This window comes from Amblyomma americanum, chromosome 4, assembly GCF_052857255.1.
Source record: "Amblyomma americanum isolate KBUSLIRL-KWMA chromosome 4, ASM5285725v1, whole genome shotgun sequence".
Lineage (NCBI taxonomy): Eukaryota > Metazoa > Arthropoda > Arachnida > Ixodida > Ixodidae > Amblyomma > Amblyomma americanum.
Genome location: NC_135500.1, coordinates 9,064,794 through 9,089,608, shown reverse-complemented (window position 1 = coordinate 9,089,608; position 24,815 = coordinate 9,064,794). Strand labels below are relative to the sequence as shown.

General features: G+C 47.2%; 1 protein-coding gene across 1 annotated transcript in view; it reads right to left on the bottom strand.

Annotated features, from left to right (window-relative positions):
• The window catches only part of LOC144127733 (transient receptor potential cation channel subfamily M member-like 2), a 547,241-nt gene that overhangs the window by 230,137 nt on the left and 292,289 nt on the right, over positions 1 to 24,815 (bottom strand). The window contains exons 6-8 of the mRNA XM_077660634.1: positions 22,393 to 22,549; positions 2,150 to 2,246; positions 1,954 to 2,075 (exon numbers count right to left, since the gene is read on the bottom strand). Coding sequence (XP_077516760.1) covers positions 1,954 to 2,075; positions 2,150 to 2,246; positions 22,393 to 22,549 — 376 coding nt within the window. The remainder of the gene's footprint in view (positions 1 to 1,953; positions 2,076 to 2,149; positions 2,247 to 22,392; positions 22,550 to 24,815) is intronic.

Below are 24,815 nucleotides of genomic sequence, written 5' to 3'. Positions count from 1 at the left end.
TATAATTTCTCTTTATGTTGCTTTGTTAAAATACAATAATTTAACTTTGTTTTTAAACGTGCTGCATAAATTTGATGTATTTTATATGCTTGTAAGTGTTTTTTTACAGTTTCATTTTCTATTCACGTTTGCTGCCTCTACAAGATGTATGGTATATGCTTGCAAGTTTTGTTTTAAATTGCACCTTGTCTGCCGTTACTGCTCGATAGGGCAGGAGCCCCTGTCAGGCTGCACCTTTAGCTCCGGCTTTATTTTGCGTTTGTTACTTGCTATCAATGAATAAACTTCAAACTTCATCCTCAAAATCACGTTGCCCTGAGTGTCCTGGAGGAAGAAGTGAGCGCCCCACCCGGTTCAAGCGTCATCATCACCGCAGGCGCCACGGAAGCCAATAACCCTGAAGCCATCATCGAGCGGAACATGCAGTTGCTTATAGACCGAGGAATCAGTGTCGCAAGAGGCATCGCACATTTCCGCAGTGGTCAGGCCGAGGTACTGCTGTCTAACTTCAGCGAAAATACCCGCAAATTAACAGAGGAACTGCGATTGCTTTCTTCGACACAGTATCCGACGTACGAGACTCCTTCGCCCTTTCCAACCCATCTGCAGCAGAATCGCCTGACCAAGAAAGCTCAAGCGGCTGTTTGGGCTTGTTGGTCAGTGATCATGGTTAAAAAATGCAGCGCGAAAAGACAAGGACAAAAGGCGTGTATTTTTCAATCTTTTGGTTCTTCCTGGTGCTCTAGTTTTGGGTTCGGGGCTGACGTTGCGTCGCCTCGATGTGCTGTTACTTTGATATTGTGTGCAATGATTTGTATCTGTGGTAGATAGTTTTATCACGACTGCTTATTTATTTGGTCACGTGGGTTCTGGGTGGCATTTAAAAAGCTGCTCTTTTCTCTGAATAAATGTGTTGGTAGACAGCGCCAGTCCTGTGCACTTCTTTGTTTGTCCTTGTCTTTTTGCGCTGCATTTTTTTAGCCATGATCAAGAGAACTCGCCCACTTTCGACATCCACCTAGCCCTGCCCCCAAATAGACAACACGAGATGCGCAATCTGCTTCGAAGCTATAGCGAGTGTTTTTCATCATCACCGAAGATCCGACAAACGCCAACTGCTAAGCACCGCATTATAACAGACCAGCACGCCCGACCTCTCCGCCAAGGCCTCTACTGTGTGTCGCCGCGAGAACGACAAGCCATCTGGGGCCAAGTGGGCGAAATGCTTCACGAAGACGTCATCCAGCCTTGAAAGAGCCCATGGGCGGCACCGGTTGTTCTAATGAAAAGAAATGCGACAACGCTTCTTTGGGAGGGGAGAAATGTCACGAATATTAGCATAGATTGCTCATTCTTCAAAGCTGCCGGCACGCCGCTTTATAGCTTTGCATATGCAAAACGCTACCAGATTTATCTCGATATATCGCATTCAGGTGGAGGCGATGCTACGTTTTACAGATTGTTATAGTAAGTTTGCACGCTTTATCTGGAAAGTTCGCTATCCGCTTTAAATTGAGCACGGCCGAGAGCGGCAGGCGTTTCGTTCGACGACCGCCCATTACGCTTGTTGCTACGCCGCCGCCAAGTGGTTCAGTCCATTGTGGGCGCAACTCAGCCCAAATAAAGAGTTTTGTTTCGCCGCCGTTTTCGCTGTCTTTCTGCTTTCCGGATTGCAGTAAGCCCTTCTTGCCAATATGGCTACCTATACGTCTTAGATTAACGTGTACATCATTTGCTTCAATGCCGATGCCTTATATTCCGGTGTCTTTGGAACACTTCTCAGATTAGAATAAACACTTGTGTGTTTCTTTCTTCGTCAAAGCCGCGGAGTTCCACGCTGTGCTTTTTTTTTCGTTAGGCTACTAGATATCGTTCGCAGTTGCTGACAGGCCTTAGATGAAGCCTTGAGGCGAATTTTGTTTGTGCAAGTTGTGTGTTAGAATTGCCACTTACCTGATACTGTTGAGCGAAGTCCTTTGAGAAGACATTTGTCATTGCAACGTGTGGGCAGTTCCAATCTAAAGTGAGAAGTAAGTCCTTTTTCATTTGGTGAGCCTGGTGAAGCCTGACTTGCGCTACAGGGCAGAAGAGACATGTTCCATGTATGGATGCAGTTGTTGCTTTAAGTGTGTTGTTCGGAAATACTTACATTTGAAGACTGCTTTGAGGAGGATGTCGTCAAGGTGTCGCAGATTATTGCGATGGTGCTGGATGTTTATTACAGTGAAATACATTTGGTCTTGAGTCTGCGAAAAATAAATGGTGAAATTCGTTCATCTTATACACTGCATCATCGCCAAGCTCACTGTGCTTTTAAATATCAGATCATTAAAACGACATTATGAGGTTAAGTGGTGTGACTAGCCAAGGATGCACATGTGAAGATTAAGGTAACCAGGAAATGCGGTTCGCAGATCCTACGGAGAGAACGTAGCGGAAGGAACCCGCGCTCTTTATATTTGTTTTTGGATAGCACTGCTGGACAGATTCTAATCGGGAGTTGAGCGAATACTTGTGTGGTCGGGGACAATCATATTAAAACGGAAGGCGAAACTGGTAACTTTGAGAGGCGCCTAAAAATATAGTGCCGACGTTAAAAACACGTGCATGTAGTTCAACAGCCCATCACGCAGTATCGACAGGCCGCGACATTTACTGGGGCCAGGAACACGTGTTTGCATCTCAAAAAAAGATATTTCCTCACCCTCACCTGGAATCATTCATCATACCAACGAGCAGTCACACCCTCAATCGCAATGCTGCAAACCTAGCCCCTGCATGCGGACGCTCCCTGCTCCCTCTTTTGAATCGCACTTAAACCATCTCTGCTCGTTTTCCTGTACTTTATGGTTTGCGTCCGCATTTTCAGTTTTGGCGTGAACAAGACCCTAGGATAAATGGTCTGTTCCCGCACTACTGCTGCATCATCTCCTTTTAAAGATCATCGTCCCAATGCTTGAAAACAAAGCCACGCCGGACAAAAAGTCCAAATGCAAACACTGTAGCCCATTAGCGCTTTGAAATAGGGTTTCAGGAGCACGATAGCCCGATATTACGGCACACATGGCGACTCTGGAATGTGGTCCCTCGAGCAGGAACAACTACATATCCACAGCCCTTAATCGACCTACGATCTTGTACGGGCCGCAATAACGGCAAAAGGGTTGTTCACTGAGTTGTTCAGAAATTTGCATTTTTTCTATTTCTTCACGCCACGAAACATGCCTTGTTTTAAAGGAGAAAATAGCCCGAGCTCGGAATGAAAATTGTTTTTTGGGGAAAGCAGATGGTGCAGTATCTGTCCGCCATATCGGCGGACACCTGAACTCCACCGTAAGGGAAGAGATAAAGGAGGGAGTGAAAGAAGAAAGGAGGAAAGAGGTGCCATAGTAGAGGGAACCGGAATAATTTCGACCACCTGGGAATCTTTAACGTGCGCTGACATCGCACAGCACACGAGCGCCTTAGCGTTTTGCCTCCATCGAAACGCAGTCGCCGGCCGAAGATCTGCTTGTATACCGTCTTGTTTAACACAAAGTATGTGTTTGACAGGCAGAATTTTAGGAGCCGGCACAGGTCGCCTGTTTCTATGGGCGTACGTTCCGGCGGAGATAAGTCATTCTTCAGGGCATTCCTGCAACACTCGACTGCGAAGTCCACCGGCACGCAAGTAAACATGGACCTCACGTCGAATGACACCATAATGTGATCGTCGCCGAAGGTCGCAGTCTTCAGTTTGTCAATAAAGTGTGCCGAGTCTTTGACGTGCGTAGGCGTGTTCCCTGCCAAATGAGCCAGAAACCGGTGGAGGTGTCCCGACAACTTGTTCACTGGTGACCGTGTGAATTCAACAATCGGGTGAAGTGGTACCTCCTTCTTGTGTGCCTTGGGCATCTCGTATATAGTTGGTCCTGTTGGGGATGGGTCTCCAAGCCCATTGCAGGCCACGAGCGCTAGGGATTGCGCTTCAACGCGACTGGTGCCACCAGAGCTGGAGACGGAGGGGCCCTTGAGTAGGCTGACTCGTTCAGCCCCGCAGGTCCCGTCTCCAAATTACGTTGTCGGACTACGTTAAGGATGGCAACTGCACAGTAGCGTTTATTTACATTCTTACAAGCATGAGAATCAAAAGTGGGGATCTCCCCGAATGGAGGATCTTAAGGGAGGATCTTAAAGGAGGATGATCTTCACTGCATTCGCTGTCAAGTTTTATACCGTTCTCGGTCCCTAAATTCCCTAGGTTGAGGACACCCTCGCCGGGGTGGGAGAGGCCTGAAACTTTCATTCACGCGCACAAGCTCACACCACCGCACATAGGGACACGCCCCCGTCATATGGCCAGCCTGAGAGATAGGAGGATGCCGTCGGGTTCACGTCGACTGCGGAAGGTGATGTTGTCTGGCCAGTCGAAGGTTCCCACGCGCTCGTGACATCTGTTTTTCATTAGATCTCACCCGAAGCGCTAGGCTAGATCGCAAGGTAGGGTCCAGAAGCCGAAAGGGGTGATTTGTCATTTGAGATGGCTGTGAAGATTGCGGACGATGACCGCTAGCCCGCCGCTGTACTCGGCACGTTGTCTTCCACCGGAAGGAGGCCGATTTTTTCTCCCAACACTGTCACGACAAATGGGGGAGATAACTGCCGCTCGCTTGCTGCGGCGGTGTCTTTCAGGTCTCCGCTCTCTCTTGTCCCATAATCCAACCGGGCAACGCTTGCTAATTGTAACCTGCTGGCACCTGGGTCCACTCCACGTGATCCTCGGCAGCGAGCGTGGGAGCGATCACCATCGCGTTGCTCGGAGCCAGAAAGCGAGACTTTCTGTCATCGTTGCTAATCCAGGCGGGCTGTCACCGTCCGTAACAGCTCCGCCGCGGACCCAAAAGTCTCGACTGGCAAGCGTTGACGACCGCTGGGCAGGAAGAGATGAGCTGGCCACAGTCTTGGTTTCCTGGATTGCAACATCAGCGCCCTCAAGGCAGAACCCAAAGCATCCAACCAACAACAAAAGAAAGCATAGATGGGACGTTCCAAACACAAAGCACTCCTCCACACGTTAGCGCTCGGAATTCACTTCGGATTCACCAGGCCTCTCTCTGGCGACAAACAAAATCCTGCTCCAGAATACCGATCCCTCAAGTTCGCCTGAATATAGCGTCAAAGCGAGCTTTCGCGTCCCATCTGAGATTGGCAAAGACAGACCATGTTGTACTATATGCGGGGTTGTGTGAAAGCCTACAAAATTATGAAAAGATACTCAGTTCCTTATGAATCAAAGCCCTGATCACCCAATACAACCCGAATATCGAAAGTCTGCATAAAATTTGGCCCACGTTCAGATTAATCTACAGGTTCCTTTCAAAGAAGCTCGAACGCTCGAGACTGAGAATCAATTGTCCCAGTTGAACTCTCAAATATGCGACTACGCAGCACAATTCTAACTCATTCCCGTACTGGCGAAAGGGTTCTCTTAAACTCATTGGGTCAGTTACGTACCTTGTTACCATAACCTGTGCCCAAAGCTGCTACAGCTGTTTTCCACAAAATTCTGCAGCCTCGCTTCGTTCGGTTAATCTCCAAATAACACAATCGACTAGCTAATAACGCGCCGCTAAACACAGGTACTCCAATGCGCACAAATGCAAGTACATTCATTTCCCCTGCAATGCATTAGCTACGATGTCGTTAATGTAGCAACAAACACTTGGTACCACAACCAAGTGTGACTGGCCTGAATCTACTGAGCACAAAAAAGCAAACATGTGCCAAAACTCAGACAAAGACGCTTTCCGCGAACAGTTACAATTAAGGAATCAACGTCTCGTCTACACGACTCTAGCTGCATTCCTGCGAGTGGCCTTGTCATTTAGTAGCACGGCAACTTGACACTCTGCATTGCTAAGCCAATGGCACTACAAGTTTTATCGAAGTTATAAGAATAAACAACGATATCCGATCAATTCCGAATCGTTAGCCGAAAACAAAGTAGCATTTCCGTCCCTGATTTCACAAAAAAAGACAGCTACTTGGAATGGCTGCGTGGGGAGAAAGCTGTCTCACCACCCCCGCGTTGAAAGGATTGGTCTTTCAGACGCTCCCGCCGGAGTCGCGCTCTGACTGATAGTACTGCTGTCAACTCGTGACAAAATGCTACTCAAAAAAATCATTCCTGATCTCCGCTGCCATATCCACAGCCCCTTGACGCGATCAGAAGGCTTTGGTAACGCATGCAAAGTGGATAACCGAGACTGGGTAACGTGCTGTGACCAGCGCGAGAAGCTACTCTTTGTTCTCGCCCCGTGCCGGAAGCTCGGCCATCCTTTTGGCCTGCGCACTTCGTGGAATACCGTGCGGAAATTGAAGGACCCATCCTTCTTCTCAAGTGCGTGCACCAGACACGCCTGTATGCGTGGTCTCTTCTAATCGATCCCTGCGCTCGCATGCGCTGAATGTCGCGGCAACCTAGCGCCCTCTGATATTTCTTGCCGCTTTGCTTTTTTCTTTACCGCCTTTAAGTCAGGTAGGAGAGCTCTGGGTCTTCCCGCAGGCCGATGCCCTTTGAAGAACCTCGCTCCTGTTCTGCTTGCAAGATGCGATCTTCCCTTTCTGTTACGGTGGTTAGTTTTAGAACAATCCGCGCCTTTTGCCTGACCAGTACCCTTAGCAGCAAATTACGAGGTTCAATGCGGGAATGTTTTGCTCTCCCTTCTGCCCCATTTCCATCTGTGCTAACGTCAGAACTTGTCTGCGCACATTAATTTAGGGCCTCATATTTCAACTTTTTCGTCTTGGTCCTTGCCCTTTACCTTTTTTTCTGTGTGCGTCTCCTGATCAGAACTAGCTTCCCCTAGTTTTTCAGTCGCACCTCGGAAACCTTCATCAGTTACCTTGAGTCGCGTTTTCAGTTCGTATGCCTACATGGCTATAAATCAAACCCAAAGACTGTAAAATATGGTATACCGCAAGGATCTATAATAGGCCCTTTGCTCTTCTTGATCTATATAAACGATATAGTTAACATTCCTCAAACTGATGATATAGTATTATATGCAGACGATACGAATGTATTCTTCTCTGGAACAAATCTTAAAGAACTTGAAAACACTGCTAACACGTGGCTATTAAATCTTAGTGTATGGCTAAACTTAAATAGTCTTGAACTCAACGAGAAAAAAACTAAATTTGCTTTTTTGTGCAAAAAACAAGCCAATTGATTGCGATTTTAAGCTTCGTTACGGCTCTTGCTACCTTGAGCGTGTCAGCTCCCATTCCTTTCTAGGAGTTAAATTCCATCACAGCCTAGTCTGGAGCGACCACATAGACCACACCCGTGTCAAGATAGCGAGAGCTATTGGTATGCTTTCCCGGCTTCGAGATCTTATACCTTGCTCGCTGAAAAGACAGTTGTATTTCTCTCTTATCCATTCTCGCATCAGTTATTGTCTTCTTATCTGGGGTACTTGTAACAAAACTGACTAAGAAAAAATATCAGCCCTGCAGTCGCGTGCAGCTCGGTTTCTTTTACCTGCAGGAAACAACACAAATAGTTGCTCGGCCAATACACAGTCTCGAATGATCCCTGTGAAAACCATGTATGAACTCAAAATATGTGTGTTTATTTATAACGAAATAAAATCAAATTACATTCATTTTTTAACACGTACCTAAATAGATCTACTGGTTACAGCTTGCGTCAGACTTCTGTTGTGGTAAATAGGCCTCGTACTAACTACGGACCACAATCAATTGAGCACCAAATCATGTTGATGTGTAATTCTCATCCGTTTGTAATAGATGCAGCTAAAAATAGTTCCACGCCCAGGGGTTTTAAACGCATCTGTTCGTCTTTCTTTTTGTTTAACATTGTGTCCTAGACGACCAAATGCTTACTTCTGGTTTCGTTTGATGTAATATTATGTCGGTTCGAACAACCCTAATGTATTGCATTTCTGTACCATTTTTGTATATGATTTAGTGTGTATATTATTTTATTATCTGTATATATTTACAAGAACTGTTTATGATGCGTCTGGTGTGTAAGTGATGGCAAGGCCAGCCTTTTTTTGTTGTGTAATGCAATACCGCTCCTGCTGCTGTACCCAAGCGAGGACAAGACCCAGTCAGGAGGTTTAGCACCTCCTTTTGTCTTGCCTCGTGGGCAATACCTGTATGTTGCCCAAAGGAGAAATAAAGCAAAAAAAATTAAAAGCTGGCCTCCTTGCCTTCGCAGCAGAGTGTCAGCTCCACACAGCTGACCGACGGACCTTCAGCTGCCCACGAGTTGGGCAGTTTCCTGAAGAGACATCTGTCCAGGTCCCACGCTTGTGAAAAACTGCCTGCAGGCCACCTGGTCTAACACTGCGGAGTCCTTGGGCAGCGATCAGTTTATCGTCTCCTGCACTGTTGAGGGAGTTAAATGTCGGAAACCATTTAACAAGGCTAAGATTGTTAAATTGGACAAGTGGAGAGAGAAAATCGCACATCTCCCGGACGAAGATATCACGGATAGGAGGCATGGACAGCGCTACAGATGAAAAGCGTCGCCAGGCACTCTGCGATAGAACACCACGGAGGAAACTCCGGCGGTTGACCCGCACCTGTTACTTCTGTGGGAAGCCAGGAAATCTCTGACAAGGAGGTGGAAAAGGCAAAAGTAACTCACCAAAGAAGCGGATGACTACGCCCATAACCTCGCTAATCAAAACTGGCTCAAGCTGTGTGATGAGCTCAACGGTAGAATGGGAACAGCTAAACCATGCGGATTCCTCACATCCCTTATCGAGCCAAACTCAAACAGGAAAGAGCAAACAGACACGCTCTGTTAGGGCTTGCACAGCTATAAAGGAGACAACGAAGCCCTCATTCCAGAACTTGCACGGAAATTCCTCGATGTGGGATCCTCGTACCCTCTCCCTGCGTGCAGCGGCGCACCCAATAAAGAGATGGACCAAGACGTAACGGTTGAGGAACTGAGGGCGGAGCTTGAAGTCATGCGTAAGAACAACGCTCCTACCGGACCAGATAAACACCAAGACGCTCTTTAACATGTACGACACCTCCTTAAGAAAATTAGTGAAGTACTTCAACACGCAGTGCAGCAACAGGGGTCAGATGCCCGACTCCTGGAAACTGAATTTAGTACGATTTATTCCCAAGCCCGAAAAACCATGTGTTATTGATCATTTACGAGCGATCTCTCTCACATCGTGTCAGGGTAAAGTGTTCGAGAGGGTCGTGAACGCCCGACTGAGGGGACTCCTGAGGAATAATGATATTCTCCAGGGCACGCTGTACGGGTTTAGGGAAAACCTTTCTACACAGGATGTTCTCCTTCGTATCAGAGAAGATATTCTGGACAACCCCGGCAGATGTCAAGTCAAGACAATCCTTACGCTCGATTTAAAAGGGGCATTTGACTATGTCAACCACCAGGGAATCCTTAACAAAATGAACTTTGGCAACCGCACATATAATTACGTGAGGGACTTTCTCTCCAGTAGGAAAGCGTCAATAAGTATTGGTGATCGGACCTCCTCTCTGTTCAATCTATGTTCCGCGGGAACTCCGCAGGGAACGGTCTTGTCTCCGCTTCTCTTCAACTTGGACATACGTGGGCTACCAGAGAAGCTAGACCGCATCCAAGGCATTGAGGACACTATATACGCCGACGACATGTACGATCTGGTGTTTCAGCGGTAATGAAGGAGAAATTGAAGACCGGCTTCAGGAAGCAGCGAATGGCGTGTGCCAGCATGCGGCAAGGCATGGTTTAACGTGCTCTCCCGAGAAATCCGAGTTACTCCTGATCGACCTTGAAAAGAAACAGAATAAGAAACTTTTGCCGTCCACTCCCTCTGTCGCTATTACGGTCCAGGGTATGAGCATTCCGATCAAGAAAGGGATCAAGATCCTGGGAGCCATTGTACCCAGCGGCAACAGTAACACCACTACAATCAGACAGCTCCAAGTCTATTCTGAGCAAGTCTCTAGAATGCCACGCCGGGTAATCAAGAAATAAAATCGGCTAAGATAGAAGGAGGCCTTAAGATTATATCAGGCCTTCATTCTCTCTAAGATAACATACGCCACCCCGTACTTACGGCTTAGCAAAAAGGACAAAGACTAATAAGATGTTATTATTCGAAAGGCAGTTAAGACGGCGCTGGGACCCCCTTTATGCACATCCACTGAGCGCTTACTACAGCTGGGGATCCACAGCAAACACGAACTAATAGATGCCCACCGTGTAAATCAAAATGTCAGGTTCTCAGCATCCAAGCCTGACAGGAAAATATTACAGAAGCGGCGAATCCGTCCACCCCGGGAAGTCGCCGACAAGATCGACATGCCCACGCAGATGAGATCACACATAACGACTCACCCCGTACCAAAGCGCATGGATGAGGAATACAACAAAGGACGCAGACAAGACAGAGCTAGACACCTCTCTAAGAGCTAGGATGGAAGCAAGGACACGATCTACGTTGATGCGACTGGACCCGTTAATGGGGTCGCGGCAATTGCAACAGTTTCACCCCGGGTGGATATAATTGCAAGCAGCCAAGCGGTGGATACCACACCGGCAGAAGAAGCAGCTATCGCACTAGCGATATCAAAGAACAGCGAGACAACGGTTATGTCCGACTCACAACGCAATTACCTCAGAGGTTGCGTTCGCAACACAACGCAATTACCTCAGAGGTTGCGTTCGCAACACAACGCAATTACCTAGGAGGTTGCGTTGTGTTGCGAAATTTTGGAACCGTCTAATCCTTCCAACGTGCACATCTTACAACGACCGCCAGCACAGCTGCTCGAGCTCTCCTCCTCCGAGCATCTGGCACAGTCAACCCCTCACCCTTACTTAGCTACGGAGTACTATAAGATCATAAGCAAGAAATATCCCCACAATACCCTTAGCAGATTTGAAGAGCACATAATCAGGCGACTACCAATACTCTGCCCAATACTTACTTGATGAGTAAATGGCATCCAGGCACCTACGATTCGTCCTGCCCCTTCTGTGAAGCAGGTGGCACTCTTTCACACAGTTTGGGAATGTCAGGAAAACGCTGACTTTGACAGAAATCTCGATCCGACATATGAGTGCTGGGAGGCAGCCATTCATAGCGACAGTCCCCTCGACCAGAAATCTCTCGTTGAGAGGGGCCGGATTATGATGGCGACCAATGGGTGCTCCTACTGATCCCACCCAGTATATATGCTCTTAATAAATGTTTTTTTCTGTTCCTCCTCTTTTCCTGTAGGTTGTCCTTCGCCGCCTGCGTATCGCTCTGAGTGCTTTCCTCTGAAACGCACTGTTAATCCAGAATCGGGCTCTCGCTTCCAGTGTCAATGTGGCTTTCAATACTGCGCTTCCGCACAACTACACCTCCGCAGTCTTCAAGCGCCAGCTTCGCTGAGGTAGCCACAACTCTGGCGTGTTCACTGACACCGCAGTGACGCCTTAACTCGCACTTGCCACGATTCACAACGCTTAAAGGGCTCCCCGTTGTTTCGCATTTTGAAACCTCTACCTTCGGGGAAATTGGTCCTTTTCCACGCGTGCCGGTTGGTCGCCTTTCCAGGCCCTTTTCTAGCATCATCGCGCTTAACCAACTCGGCGACGGTTTCTGTTGTCATTGCAGAGCCTGTCTTCGGAGCTCTTTTTCTAAACCATCCCCACCGGCTAGACTCCGTTTCTCGGCCCTTAATCGCAGGTTTTCGATTATCCAACTGGGCGAAGGTCTGCTTAGCTACTGTGGGGACTCTCTCTTGGCTCGGTTTTGTCCGACGCCATCCGTGCCCCTTCCTCACGTTTTCTGAACGAACTGCCGCGGAGACGCACCCAGCTAACTCTGTGGCCATATCTATGGCCACTTTCTTTTCGCGGCGCTTTGTCGTGTACCCTTCATGTCAGTTGTGCGCCATTTCACAATCCTGTATTGCGGCGCCATGCCTGTCCAACTCGGCGATGGTCTGAAACATTGAGGGCTGTGACGGGTCATTAACCTCGAGGTTAAGCTCTTCTAGCTCCGGTGCTAGTTTCATCATAGCCTCTTCCTGAGCTCTTTTACGCTCATGTAGCTCTGCCTTTGTCGAAGTTCCGCCTCCTTCATTCTGGACTACAACTCGCCGAATCTCAAGTGCAATCTCCAATCGCTTTATTTCTTTTCTTTCTTTTTCAGCTTCGCACCTATGGTGATCCTTCTCTTCTTCCCACTCCAGGTCATCTACCTCCTTACGTGCGTTTTTCTCTTGGTCGGCTTTCTCTTGAGCCTTCCGTACTTCTTGGTCGGCTTTCTCTGTACGTGCTTTTTCCTATTTAGCCTTCCGTAAAGAGTTCCACGAATCTACAACATGCTTTTAAATGCTTATGAATGGTCTTGCATAGCTCAAGTTTTGTTATTTTGCTCTGCAATTGTACTGACAGTTCCTTGCGTATCCACAGCAAGTCCGACTTCGGCGATTTATTTAAGTCCATGGTCACTGCTTTTAAATATTGTCTTTGCTCGCTCAGTGGGCACGGCGAAGTGGCCAGGCGACGATCGCTAACTATGCGGCTTGTTTTCATCGTACAGGCGCTGTTCCTGTCCGTCTGCGGAGCGCTATCACCGCCCCAGGCTTCTTCGTCGGCAGCAACTGACTTTATCGACAAGCATGCTGGGAATCTTATCATCACCACGAGCGCTACCATTCGTGCGACCAATCAAGGGTTCGTCACGTCATCGGGTACAAGCTGTATAAAAGAAGCACCACACCCGACTTCAGTCAGTGGGCACGGCGAAGTGGCCAGGCGACGATCGCTAACTATGCGGCTTGTTTTCATCGTACAGGCGCTGTTCCTGTCCGTCTGCGGAGCGCTATCACCGCCCCAGGCTTCTTCGTCGGCAGCAACTGACTTTATCGACAAGCATGCTGGGAATCTTATCATCACCACGAGCGCTACCATTCGTGCGACCAATCAAGGCTTCGTCACGTCATCGGGTACAAGCTGTATAAAAGAAGCACCACACCCGACTTCAGTCAGTGGGCACGGCGAAGTGGCCAGGCGACGATCGCTAACTATGCGGCTTGTTTTCATCGTACAGGTCAGTTATAGCTTCTCAATCCGTAGTGATGATAGATTTTTGATTATTCTGCCGTGCCCTCACACCTGTTTAGAAATTGCATATGAGTGTTTTTGTTCTTGTAGACTTGTTCTGTGTGGGGATGTTGAGGAAAACCCGGGACCATCTGTCGAGGAAATGCTTCAGACGCTAGTGAATGGCCAACAGGCCATCAGAACTGATATTGCTGACTTGATAACTCGCCTTGAAACCACAGAAAAGAGGGTTACGAGCATTGAGGTTAGGCTGGCTAGTCTGGAACAGAAATCCGAAATTATTCCTAACACGACCAGCACCACTTCTGATGTCCAAATTATTATTGATAAAATGAAAGAAGCTCAACAGATAGAACACAAAAAGCTGGTCGACTTGGAAAATCGTAGCCGGAAGCCTAACCTTATTGTTTTTGGCGTTGAAGGCAGTTCGGATGAATCAGAATCGTCCTTGCGCAGTAAGGTTATGGAAGAAATATTCGAAGATAAGCTCAATGTAAAGTGCATGTCCATTAGCCGCATTTACAGATTTGGGAAACCTTCACCTAAAAGACCGATTAGTGTGCGCTTTGAAGATTACAGAGAAAAAGAGGCTGTTCAACGTAATGCTCGAAAGCTAAAGGGATCAGGCATGTCGGTCCAAAATGACTACTGCACAGAGACGCTCCGAAAGCGGAAGCTTCTCTGGGAAAGCGCCAAGAGCGAAAAAGATGAAGGGAAGAAAGTGAACCTATTTTATGAGAAACTTCGCGTTGACGACGTCTTCTATGTATGGGATGACAACACGATGTCCCGCCTGGCACTACCGAAGAAAGCAGTTGCCTTGCCTGATAGCTAGCAAACAAAGTTGAGTGAGTTACGCATGGTTTCTTTGAACGCTAGAAGCATAGCAAATAAAACAGACGCTTTGGAGACACTTCTGATTTCGTATGATCCCCATATTTGCGTGATCACTGAGACTTGGCTGCACGACGATATAAATGATGATGAAATCGTACCACCGGGGTATCACCTGTATCGGCGTGATAGAGGCGCACGTGGTGGCGGTGTAGCAGTTGTTACGAAGGAATATGTTGATGTTACTGTCTGTGAACAAATTGCTGCGCACGAAAGTCTCTTGTTGAAACTTTGCCTTTTCGGAGTGAATTTTTTTCTGTGTGCGGTATATCGTGCTCCGGACGCTGATGACTTTTTCTTGGACCGTTTATACGACCACCTCCAAGGGTTTGGCGGAAGGAATGTTGTCATCACCGGGGATTTTAACCTACCATCGATTCACTGGAGCTCCTTGAATTATGGAATTTCTAGATCAGCAGATGCAGTGCTAGATATGATGTTTTATTTGAACTTAGAACAGCGTGTTCGTGAATTCACTCGTGGCACTGCGATTCTCGATCTTTTATTCACCACTGAGTTCTTTCATAGTTCTGAGGTTTCAGTAGAAGAAGGACTTTCTGACCACAAGTTGGTATTTTTAAGGTGGCTATCGCAAAACCACACTAGGCAGAAAAAAATACAAAGAGTAGTAAAAGGTTTTTCCAGGGCTGATGATGTTACAATCATTGACTACTTGGATATCCAGTTTGACAACGTGGTCAATAATGTTGAAATTTCCTGGAAAAAGTTTTGCGGCGCCATCAAATTTTGTGTTAATAACTATGTACCCTCAAGGAATCTTCGTAGCCGACGCTTCACTCCCTGGATTACCCGTGACATTATCCATACCAAACGTAAGATGAAGCGACTAAGGAGGCACCACAACACAACTACACGCTTCCATGAACTAAGGCAAGAGTTATTGGCAAAGGTTAGGGAATCTAGAAGTAATTACTTTGGTCATCGTCTTACTGCCTTCATAAAGAGCGATGCCAGAAAATTCTGGCGTCACCTAAATGGAAGCAAAAAGGAAATTAAGAAAATTAAAATCGGAGATGCAACAATATCTGATCACCCTGAAATCGCCGAACATTTCAACGGTTACTTCCAGAGTGTATTCACTGCCACAGAAGAATTCAGGGTTCACAGTACACACTCAGCAGGCGCGGATGATCTCGTGGTTTCTAGGGAAGGGGTCACAGCTATGCTTTTAAAACTCGATGCTAAAAAACCTTCTGGTCCTGACGATATACCGAATTCTTTTCTGCGACGGCACGCGGAACAACTATCTCCATTCTTAACAGATATCTTCAACTTATTACTTGCCACAGGGGAAATACCACATGACTGGAGGAAATCACGTGTGGTTCCCATTTACAAAAATGGTGATCGTTTATCTGTGTCAAATTACCGCCCCATTTCAATCACGAGTACGTGCTGTAAGCTCTTTGAACACGTCATTGCCGCCTACATCAGAGATTTCCTAGAAAGCCGCAACTTTCTATCACAGTATCAGCACGGTTTTAGGAAGCACATGTCAACTGTTACCCAACTTGTTTGTACTGTTCATGATTTCGCACAAGCTCTTGACATGAATGGCCAGCTGGATGCGCTGTTTTTAGACTTTTCGAAGGCCTTCGATAAAGTGCCGCATGGAAAGTTGCTGTACAAATTGGAATGCATTGGTCTTCCTTCCTGCGTTTTGCAGTGGATAAGGGCGTACCTTAGAGATAGGCAGCAGTTCGTTGAAATTATGAATTTCTCGTCAAAAACGCTTTCTGTGACTTCTGGTGTCCCCCAAGGCAGCGTCTTGGGGCCGCTATTGTTTTTGATATACATCAATGATTTGTCTGATGTCGTTCATGGTGGCGTTGCTATCCGATTGTTCGCGGATGATTGTGTGCTTTTTAAGAACATCACAGCACCAAATGACCATACAATATTACAAGCAAACCTAGAGGCTATTCATGAGTGGTGCATTCGATGGGGAATGCAACTAAATGCACAAAAAACAGTTCTGTTGCGAGTTACAAGGAAGAAAAATATCAGCACCTATTCTTACTTGCTTAACAACAATATTATAACAGAAGTAGACACGCATAAATATCTTGGTGTGACGCTAACAAATAAACTAACTTGGTCTCCGCACATATCCGCCATTTGTTCTTCCGCTATTAGTAAGCTGTGGTCCCTAAAGAGGAAACTTAAAGGTGCACCTGTCGAAGTTAAGCTATTAGCTTATAATGCCTGCATTAGAGCCAAGCTCGAATATGCCTCCATTGTATGGGATCCGCACAATAAGAAGGACATATTGCAGCTCGAGCGAGTCCAAAGAAAGGCTGTCCGGTTTATTTTTAGCAAATATAAAAGGCACGATTCTCCTTCCTTATTGATGCGGCAACATAGTATAGGAACATTGGAATCCCGTCGAAAAATTAGTCGGCTCGCTTTTTTGCATAACTGCGTCTCAGGTACGCTGAGGTTAAACATGCCAGACTGTGTTAAGCCACATTGCACCAGGAAAACTCGACACACACACCCTCACTCCTTGGCCCCAATTTTTGCACGAACCAATACCTATAAGAATAGTTTTTTTCCCAGGACTACCAGTGAATGGAATTCCCTGCCTTCGCACACTTTCGCAGCCTGTGACTTTGTTAAAGAACTGGAGCGTCAATTTTTGCGCTGTTAATTGTAGTCCGCTCGTTATGAAATTTTTGTGTTAAATTTGTTTCTGAACAGCTGTATGCTTGTTATATGTGTACTCATGTTTTTGCCGCGGATGCCCCTCCTGCCTGGGCCATGTATATGTATGGTCTGCAGTATCTGAAAATAAAATAAAAAATAAAAATGGTGATTCTGAGCAACTACCCCTGCGCTAAAAACAACCGATAAACCAGCAGTTCAATTGTTAACCCAGAATTTGAAGCTTTGAAGGAGAAATTTGAAGGAGATACTATGACAGGAACAGCAAGACGCGGCATTTAATGGTCAGAGATCGTGCCCTCATTCTTTTGCCGAGTAGCCACAATAAACTCCTGATGCTGTGGATAGGTCCATTCGTGGTTTCCGGCAAAAAGAACGACGTGGATTATTGGATCGAATTGGGCCACACTAAGAAGCTATCCCACATCAATATGCTGAAACGGTACAATGAGCGTGCACCCCAAGAGACCGTGCAGGCCTCATCTTTCGTTGTAGTCGAAGAAGATGACATGTCGGAAAACGTAGGCGCTGATTGCATGAGTGGTTTCTAAATTGCCGGAGGGCGATACCCAATGTACAGTGCTATTGTCCGGTGTTTGCAATGGTGACCTGCGCAAATGCAGTGTGATAGTGTTTGTAGGTTATTTTTCTTTCTTCTTCGTTCTTCGGTTATGGGTTGTTCAGTGTGTACATATTCACCTTCATGGTAAAGACATGTTTAAAGTTTTGGTCTGATATTTTTACGATTTGTATTTTCCCTTTCGCGGATGTGTAAAGTTCAACCCCATGTTTCCATGGTGCGCGTTTCCATGTGCCCCCGTGTGTCACTGTGTTAAGTGCCTTCGTTGAATTCGGCAGCATCTTACTTAGCAGTTTTTTCTACGTGAAAAAACTTTTCCGAAGTGGGGGGGGGGGGGGCGCATATGTGATGTGCGCACGAAACCGTCGGGAGATTTTTTAACGCGGTGCGTCGACTGTGGTGCGTTGGACAGCGGAGCACTGCGCGTGCCCGCCCAGCGTTGCGCGTGTGCGCGTGCGATTGGTGCGTGCGAGACGATGGCGAGAAAGAGCGTGGCGAGCACGAGGAGCTGAGTCGGACGTGCCAGATAACCGAGGTGTAAAGGAAGGCAGCGCAGCGGAGATCGTGTCATTCAAACGTGGATGTGGCAGCTGTCAGATGTTGGGTCCGTGCTGCCGTGACCTCCCTTGGATCACCAACGCAAGCCTTCTGCGTTCCTTGCAAGCGTGGAGGTGGCAGCCGATAGTCTGAGTGTCCGGGTTGCCGAAAGGCACCCTTGGGTAGCCTGCCTTAAGCCTCCCGCCTTTCGTGACGCCATCGACGAGACCTGGCTACGTTGTTTCTGCTGCTGCCAAGCTCTCCATCGGCGTCTCCCTGTGTTCCTCTCCGCTCCTACTACCACCTGGCTCCCTTCCGCCGCCTCCTTCGACGCAAGACCAGCGACGCGTCGCACTACATCCACCCGCGTCCGCCCTGTCTGCAAGGCATCCCCGCTTCACCTGGGACCCTCAGTTCCTGGCGAACACTTTCCTTTATTCTGCAGTGTTGTACGCGTGTTGAGTGTGTGTGTATCTTGGTGTTTCGCTTCCTTATTGGCCCTTTTCCTTTAAATTATAAATACGGCTTCGTTTTGTTTTGTTTGATCTCTTTGTTCCCTTTGTTGTTTCGTTCGAACCTGCACGCGATAGCGTTCCCCTTCGGAAAGTAGGGGACGAATTACAAATTCGCGACAGTGACATAAATACTTTGTGGTTTTGTGTTCCTTGGAGTACCCGCCGCGGTGGGTCAGTGGTTAGGGCGCTCGACTACTGATCCGGAGTTCCCGGGTTCGAGCCCGACCGCGGCGGCTGCGTTTTTATGGAGGAAAAACGATAAGGCGCCCGTGTGGTGTGCGATGTCAGTGCACGTTAAAGATCCCCAGGTGGTCGAAATTATTCCGGAGCCCTCCACTACGGCACCTCCTTCCTTTCTTCTTTCACTCCCTCCTTTATCCCTTCCCTAACGGCGCGGTTCAGGTGTCCAACGATATATGAGACAGATACTGCGCCATTTCCTTTCCCGAAAAACCAATTATTAATTATTATTCCTTGGAGCGCACTAGGCAGTTCCGAATGTTTTTGGCACGCATTTAAATCACGCGGGGTGCGCATGTAAACATATTAGATGGTCGTTGACTTTTCTGTGGGATATTGAAGTGCTCACTAAGAATTCTGCTTATGTTCGGTGCGTTACTGTTAAATGTGAGAATAAAAATTGTGGTGTAATCATTTTGGTTATCTCTTCGGTCTCCCTTGAGTGTTTGATTACGGTTCAGATTTGAAGCTCTGCTTATGTCATCATCAATAAGGGACGGTGGATAGCTCTGTGTTAAGAGCACGTTGCGCATGTGTTCGGAGTTGTCATGAAAGTCTAGGTCGTTAGAGTAGATTCTCCTAAAACGCTGGGCTTGGGAATAAGGGATAATGGTTTTGCAGTGAGGGGGATGGGCGCTTTAAAAACAGATATCGTTGGGCGTCACTTGGCTTTCTATAAACGATTGTACGAACTGAGCCCTTCTCCACTGGAATGTCAACATCAAGAAAATTTATTTGACTGGTTGAGTAGGTGTGCGTAAACTTTATTTTTGGGTGTACGGAGTTGAAAATGTCAATTAAATGGATAAGTTGTCCTTCTGTGCTTGTCCACATTATAAAAATATCATTCAAATAGTGCTTGTAAAAGCACGCCTGAATTGGACACGAAGAAAGAAATTTTAACTTAATGTGATGCATGAAGATGTTGGCATAATATGGGGCCATCCTTGTTCCCATAGCGATGCCACTTATGTGTAGATAATAATGAATATCAAATTCGAAACTATTACATTTTAAAACAATTTTGGCTAATGTTCCTAAGACGTTTGGGCTTGTAAATTCATGAGGTCTATGCTGTTCATAAGATTATAAAATGCCTGAAATGCTGTCGGATTGGGGAATGTTTGTGTATGAGGGTATTACATTCATAGTCCCAAGAAAGGCTCCTTAAGGTAATGTCATTTTAATGCGATAGCCTTTAATGGTTGATACTTGCGGTGTCCGTCTGTCCGTCCATAACACTCTTCAACTCGAAAAGAAAAAAATATTTGTGCACTATTGCAATCGAACCACAATCCTTCCGTTCAGCAGCTGAGCGTACTAGCGACTACGCTACTTCCTGCCAACGCCTATGCAGTTCTCCATTTCTAGGACTCTGGAGAGTGTTTGCAGAAAGGAATCGATTCAGATGGATACCTCCCAAATGCCCTTCAATGTTTCCCTCATTTAATATCCACAAACAATTGTGTACTTAATTACCACCTTAACCACAGATCAGTGAGACAAGCAGCAAAACCGCGCTAAAGGCTTTCGCCTCACCGCCCTTTAGGTCAACAAAGTTGCCCCTGAATTTTTTTCTATTTGGCGGAGGAAGTGGTTTGCCGTAGGATGGATGTGTGGCCGGAATGTGACTAATTAGTGTGTCATTGTACTTTGATATCTGTATTGTTGTGGTGCCGATTTCTGAAATTATTCGCCGCCCAGGGATACCGGCTTTTGTGGAGAACCTGTTTACCCCTTCCATTTCGACGCTGCCCATCTTCGCCATTGTGCGTCAGGACAGCACCGGCTGGGCGAGGAGGAATGTCTCCCTCATGGGGGAAGCGGAAGCAGCAGCGATGGGAGCGCCACCTCATAGGTTACGAGAAATTCTGCGGAACCGTAGAGAGTATCTTCGGGATCCGGCAAGCGTATGAGCGGTTGCAGCCGCAGGCTCTCGTCACTTTCGGCGGGAGGCGCACGAAGATCCGTCGTGCCTTGCCGCTGGACTTCTGGTTCCAGGCAGCGAAGCGAGCGCAGACAACGCGCGCTCTCGTCACCTTCCCCAGCAAATGCTCGGGGATGGCGTTGCCCCAAGAATGCGGCGCACACGAGAAAACGCGGCCGCAATTGTCGGCGCATACAAATGTTCGCCGCTGACACTTACGAAGTCGCGGCGCTGCCTCAGCCAGTTAGTCGGAAGTCCTTCTTACGTAGCCTTCTATTTCCGAGGAATGCCTCGTTGATGTTTTGTAGCTAGCCGGCCCGCTCTGTGTATTAATTGCAATTGTAATAAATCGCATATGAGCGTTAACGCATTGTCGTCCCTTCCCTATGTTCCCTCGAGCACGAACCCCTCGGCGGTTAGCGAGCGGAAACGCTGCATCCCCGGAGTAGGAGTGCGGGGGGGGGGGGGGGGGGGTGGAAGGACTGTCCCCCCGTAGTTCCACACTTTATGTAATTTAGGGACCATGCAAAAACGCCCAAAATAATAACGGGCAGCTGTGAGTGCTTTGCATAGTTTTGGGGAGATTTCATTGCAATTTGTGTGGTGGAGGAGGATATCAAATATAGCTTGTGTGTGCTCGTCGGTGGGTCGCCATGAAATTAATAAAAATTATTGTCAGAAAGCTGTTGAATGTCTGTGCTATATAGACATCCCTGTTCAAGATAACAATGCCTCCACCCTTATCAGCTGGCTTTAAAATGGTGACCATAGGGTTGCTGAGTGCCTCTAGAGCAGTCCGTTCTTGCTTAGGAAGATTATCTGGTCCTAATCTGTGGGTTTAAAAATTTCAGTAATGTCATTTTGAACTGCCTTAATATAGATATCCAAGTGTTTTTCTCACCCGATATTGGGAGTCTAGTTTTGGCTTGCTGAGCGGAAGTCCGAGTTTTGGTGGGGGTTCTCGGGCTTATCAAAGGAGTATTCTCTTAGGCGAAGTTTTCTTGCGAAGTCATCAAGAACTTTCTGGTGGTTGAATTCGTTGTATCTGTCTTTGCGAGGGCAAAAAGTGAGCCCTCTGGATAGGCCGGCTTGCCATATCCTGTGAGCGGTGTTACAAAGAAATTGCTGATGCTGTCTACACTGTGATGGCGCTGTTTTGGAGTGTTTGCTCTTGATTGACCTTTGGATGAATGATATAGGGGAGGGGGGATAATTTGATCCATGCGCACTTAGTAGCTCTTTCATCCATTAGTTATGAGGTATTTTGTGTCGTGTAAATTTTCTAGTTTTGATTATGCCTATTTCTGATGTTTTTTGTTTCGTTCTGACACGTTCTAGATTTTCGGCCTCCAGCGCGGAAACAGGAAGATTGTTCCGAGTCCGATGATCCTCTGTTCCCAGTATCACCGATGCTTCCTCGGAGTGCCGAATTGTGACTTGGAGTAATCGAATTTTGTTGCTGCCGAGGCTCTTGGTGTTGTGGCGCGTAGTGTCCCCATTGGCCCATTGTGCGGTGGCGAATTCGGAGGAGTAAGTTGTAGATGTTCCAAGAATATAAGGACACTCCACTCAAGCTTGGCTGCACGCCAGCTGCAGACAGCACTGTGCCCGGCTGGAATATTTACATTTCCATGGAATAGAATATTTTTTTAACGATTGGTCGGCGCTTGAAGATTTTCCGCCATGAACATACCCGACCAGACGGGTTTCCGTCGAACCCTGGATTTCAATTGAATATTTCCATTCCACTCTAGCACAGCGCTGTCTGCAAAAAAAAAAAAACTCTAAACACTCCCTTTCTGGTCACACCTCTGGGTATTTCTCACACAGGCCTTGCACAGCCAAGAGCGCTAACAAGCCCAGAAAGCCGCTATCAAACTGTCTGAGTGAAGTGATCAAAAGACATTCCCACCTGGCACGCAAGTCGCAGGCACTCGATGATCCTGTCTTTGAACAGGTTTCTGGACAGGGCGTTGTCTCGAAACTTGGGAAACGTCTGGCAAATGCGGGAGCTTATTTCCGGCTTCAGTACGTTCTCAATGAATTCGGGGTCCCACAGTGTTACTCCCCTGGAAAGGGTTAGATAATGACGGGCTCATTAACAGATACATATCAAAGACACCAACAGTCATCCAAACCAAAAAATGTATACACCTTCTGCCGATGGATGATGAATGGATACGGCTGAACCCTTTAAATCGGGCGGTGGCTCAAGCCACCTAGTCATGTCTTATTAAATTTTACTCTTCTCTTGATTTTAGCCACCAATCAGATAACCTTCGCTTGGTTATTTCAACCCGCTTAATATCTAGTTTCCCTTCACTGTCCTTAAACCCCAATGCCTTGGATAAATCAGCCCCGCTGCTTTCCACTGTAGGGTGAAGCCCTTTACAGAAAAGTACCAAGTGTTCAGCCGTTTCCTCCTCCTCTCCGCACGCAACGCACAACGTGTCTATCTCGTGGTACCTGACTCTATATGTCTCAGTCCGCAAAACTCCCGTCCTGGCCTCAAACAACAAAGAGCTTCCCTACAATTATCATAGATATTTTCTTTGGCAATTGCCTGCTTAAAAATCCTGTATGTTCCCAGTGCTCATTTCGTCAGCATTCGTTTTCCACAGAGCCCTCTCTGTTTCTTTACCCTTTTCCTTAACCGATAATTCGACCGCAGCGCCACCTTGCGTCTGGCCGATTTCTCCACCGTGCTGGCTTGGGCGGTCACCGATGTGATACAGGTTGCCAGGAGTCGTAGTGTTGTTCCGTGATACACGTATGCGGTTTTGTGTATGTTCTGACCCGAAAATTGTTGCTGTGTACGGACTTGAGCCACTCAAAATATGGTCCGTGCTTCGACGAGCGACGAAGCAGAAACGGGGCCTGAAAATTCTGCATAATCAACATCGGCGGTGCGCATTTAGATTTTGCATGCGCTTGTACACAAGTGCTTGCTGCTAATTTAGCGGCTTCTCGGTATCCATTGTGCCATCACTTACCAATGAGAGCACTAACCTTGCTGACTGCATCTATGCTGTAGTTCCGGGACAAAAGAATGACAGCTTCGTTTCGAGCTAGCAGGATAGAGTTGCTGCTGTCTAGCGCTCGAGCGCTCCGAATTTAGGCATGCAACACAGCACAACTTCGCCTTTGTGTGAAAGTTGCGCTAAGCTGTATTCATAGCTGTCACGAATCACAATCTAGCCCAATCAGCCACGCTGTGCTCTGCATTGCGCTCGCGAAGTGAATTGATTGAGGCTGCGATAGACAACATCTTCACTTTTTACTTTTTATCATGTTTTAGCACAGTGTACACAAAACCTTTGCGAACGCAAAAATTGCGAATATGCAGTGCGCATGCCCAGCATTCTAAAGAGAGCTTTGTGTTCAGCGCGCGCCCGCATGTTATGAGAATGGTGTAATTTTCTGCAGATATTATAGCGACTCTGCGGGGCTTGCGGAGACATTGTGGCGGTGCGCTTTTCGTTCATTTCGGTTTTAAACTACCTTGTCATTGCGTTGTTCACCGCCAAAATTGGCACGGAATAATGATATTCATTTCCCCTTTCTATCACCTGACTCGAACACCGTGAAATATGCGATAACTCGCCGGTGCTTTTCAGATAACAGTCTGTTTTCAATCCTGTAAGCCTAACAAGAGACAGTCCACACTGTCTTCATGAAAACGGCCCCATTATAACGCCACGTGGCCAAGTTTCGTTCGCACACATTGCGTAAGGACCATGGCCAGCAGCCGCGGAACTTTTCCAGTTGAAGACGACAAGACCTAATGTGTGAGCTTCGCGACTGTAACCCCGTTCGCTAACTCTGTCAAGTGGGCGGAAATTGTCAAGATTCTGAGCAAGTTATAAGCAAAAGTTTTTACTGTACACGCTGTGAGCGAACGAGTGGCGTTACTTGTGAGCCTATACGCATCAAACGATCGCACGAACCTCCGTAAGTTACTTCGATAGGAAAATGGAAAAGACAATCGAAAAGTATAGCCTGTCTCAGTTTTAAACTCTTTGGTTAATTCACAGGTATGATACTGAAGAACAAAACAGCGAGAGGAACAGCTCTTGCAAGAGTTCGTCCACGTCGTGAGGGATGGCAGGCGCAAATTATAAGCGCCGCGGATCGCAAGCTCTTCCTCGGCAGCAAGAACTGATCAGGCCTCAACGGCAGCAAAGCGCCTTCCGGGGGCACGGGCTCGGGATTCTGCCGAGAAATGCTCACAGTTGGACGCCACCGAAGGCAGCGTATTGCAACCCTCTAGCACGGTCAAGAGGCACCTACCGGTAGTGCCATGATATTTACATGGCGTAGATGGCTGCATATCTT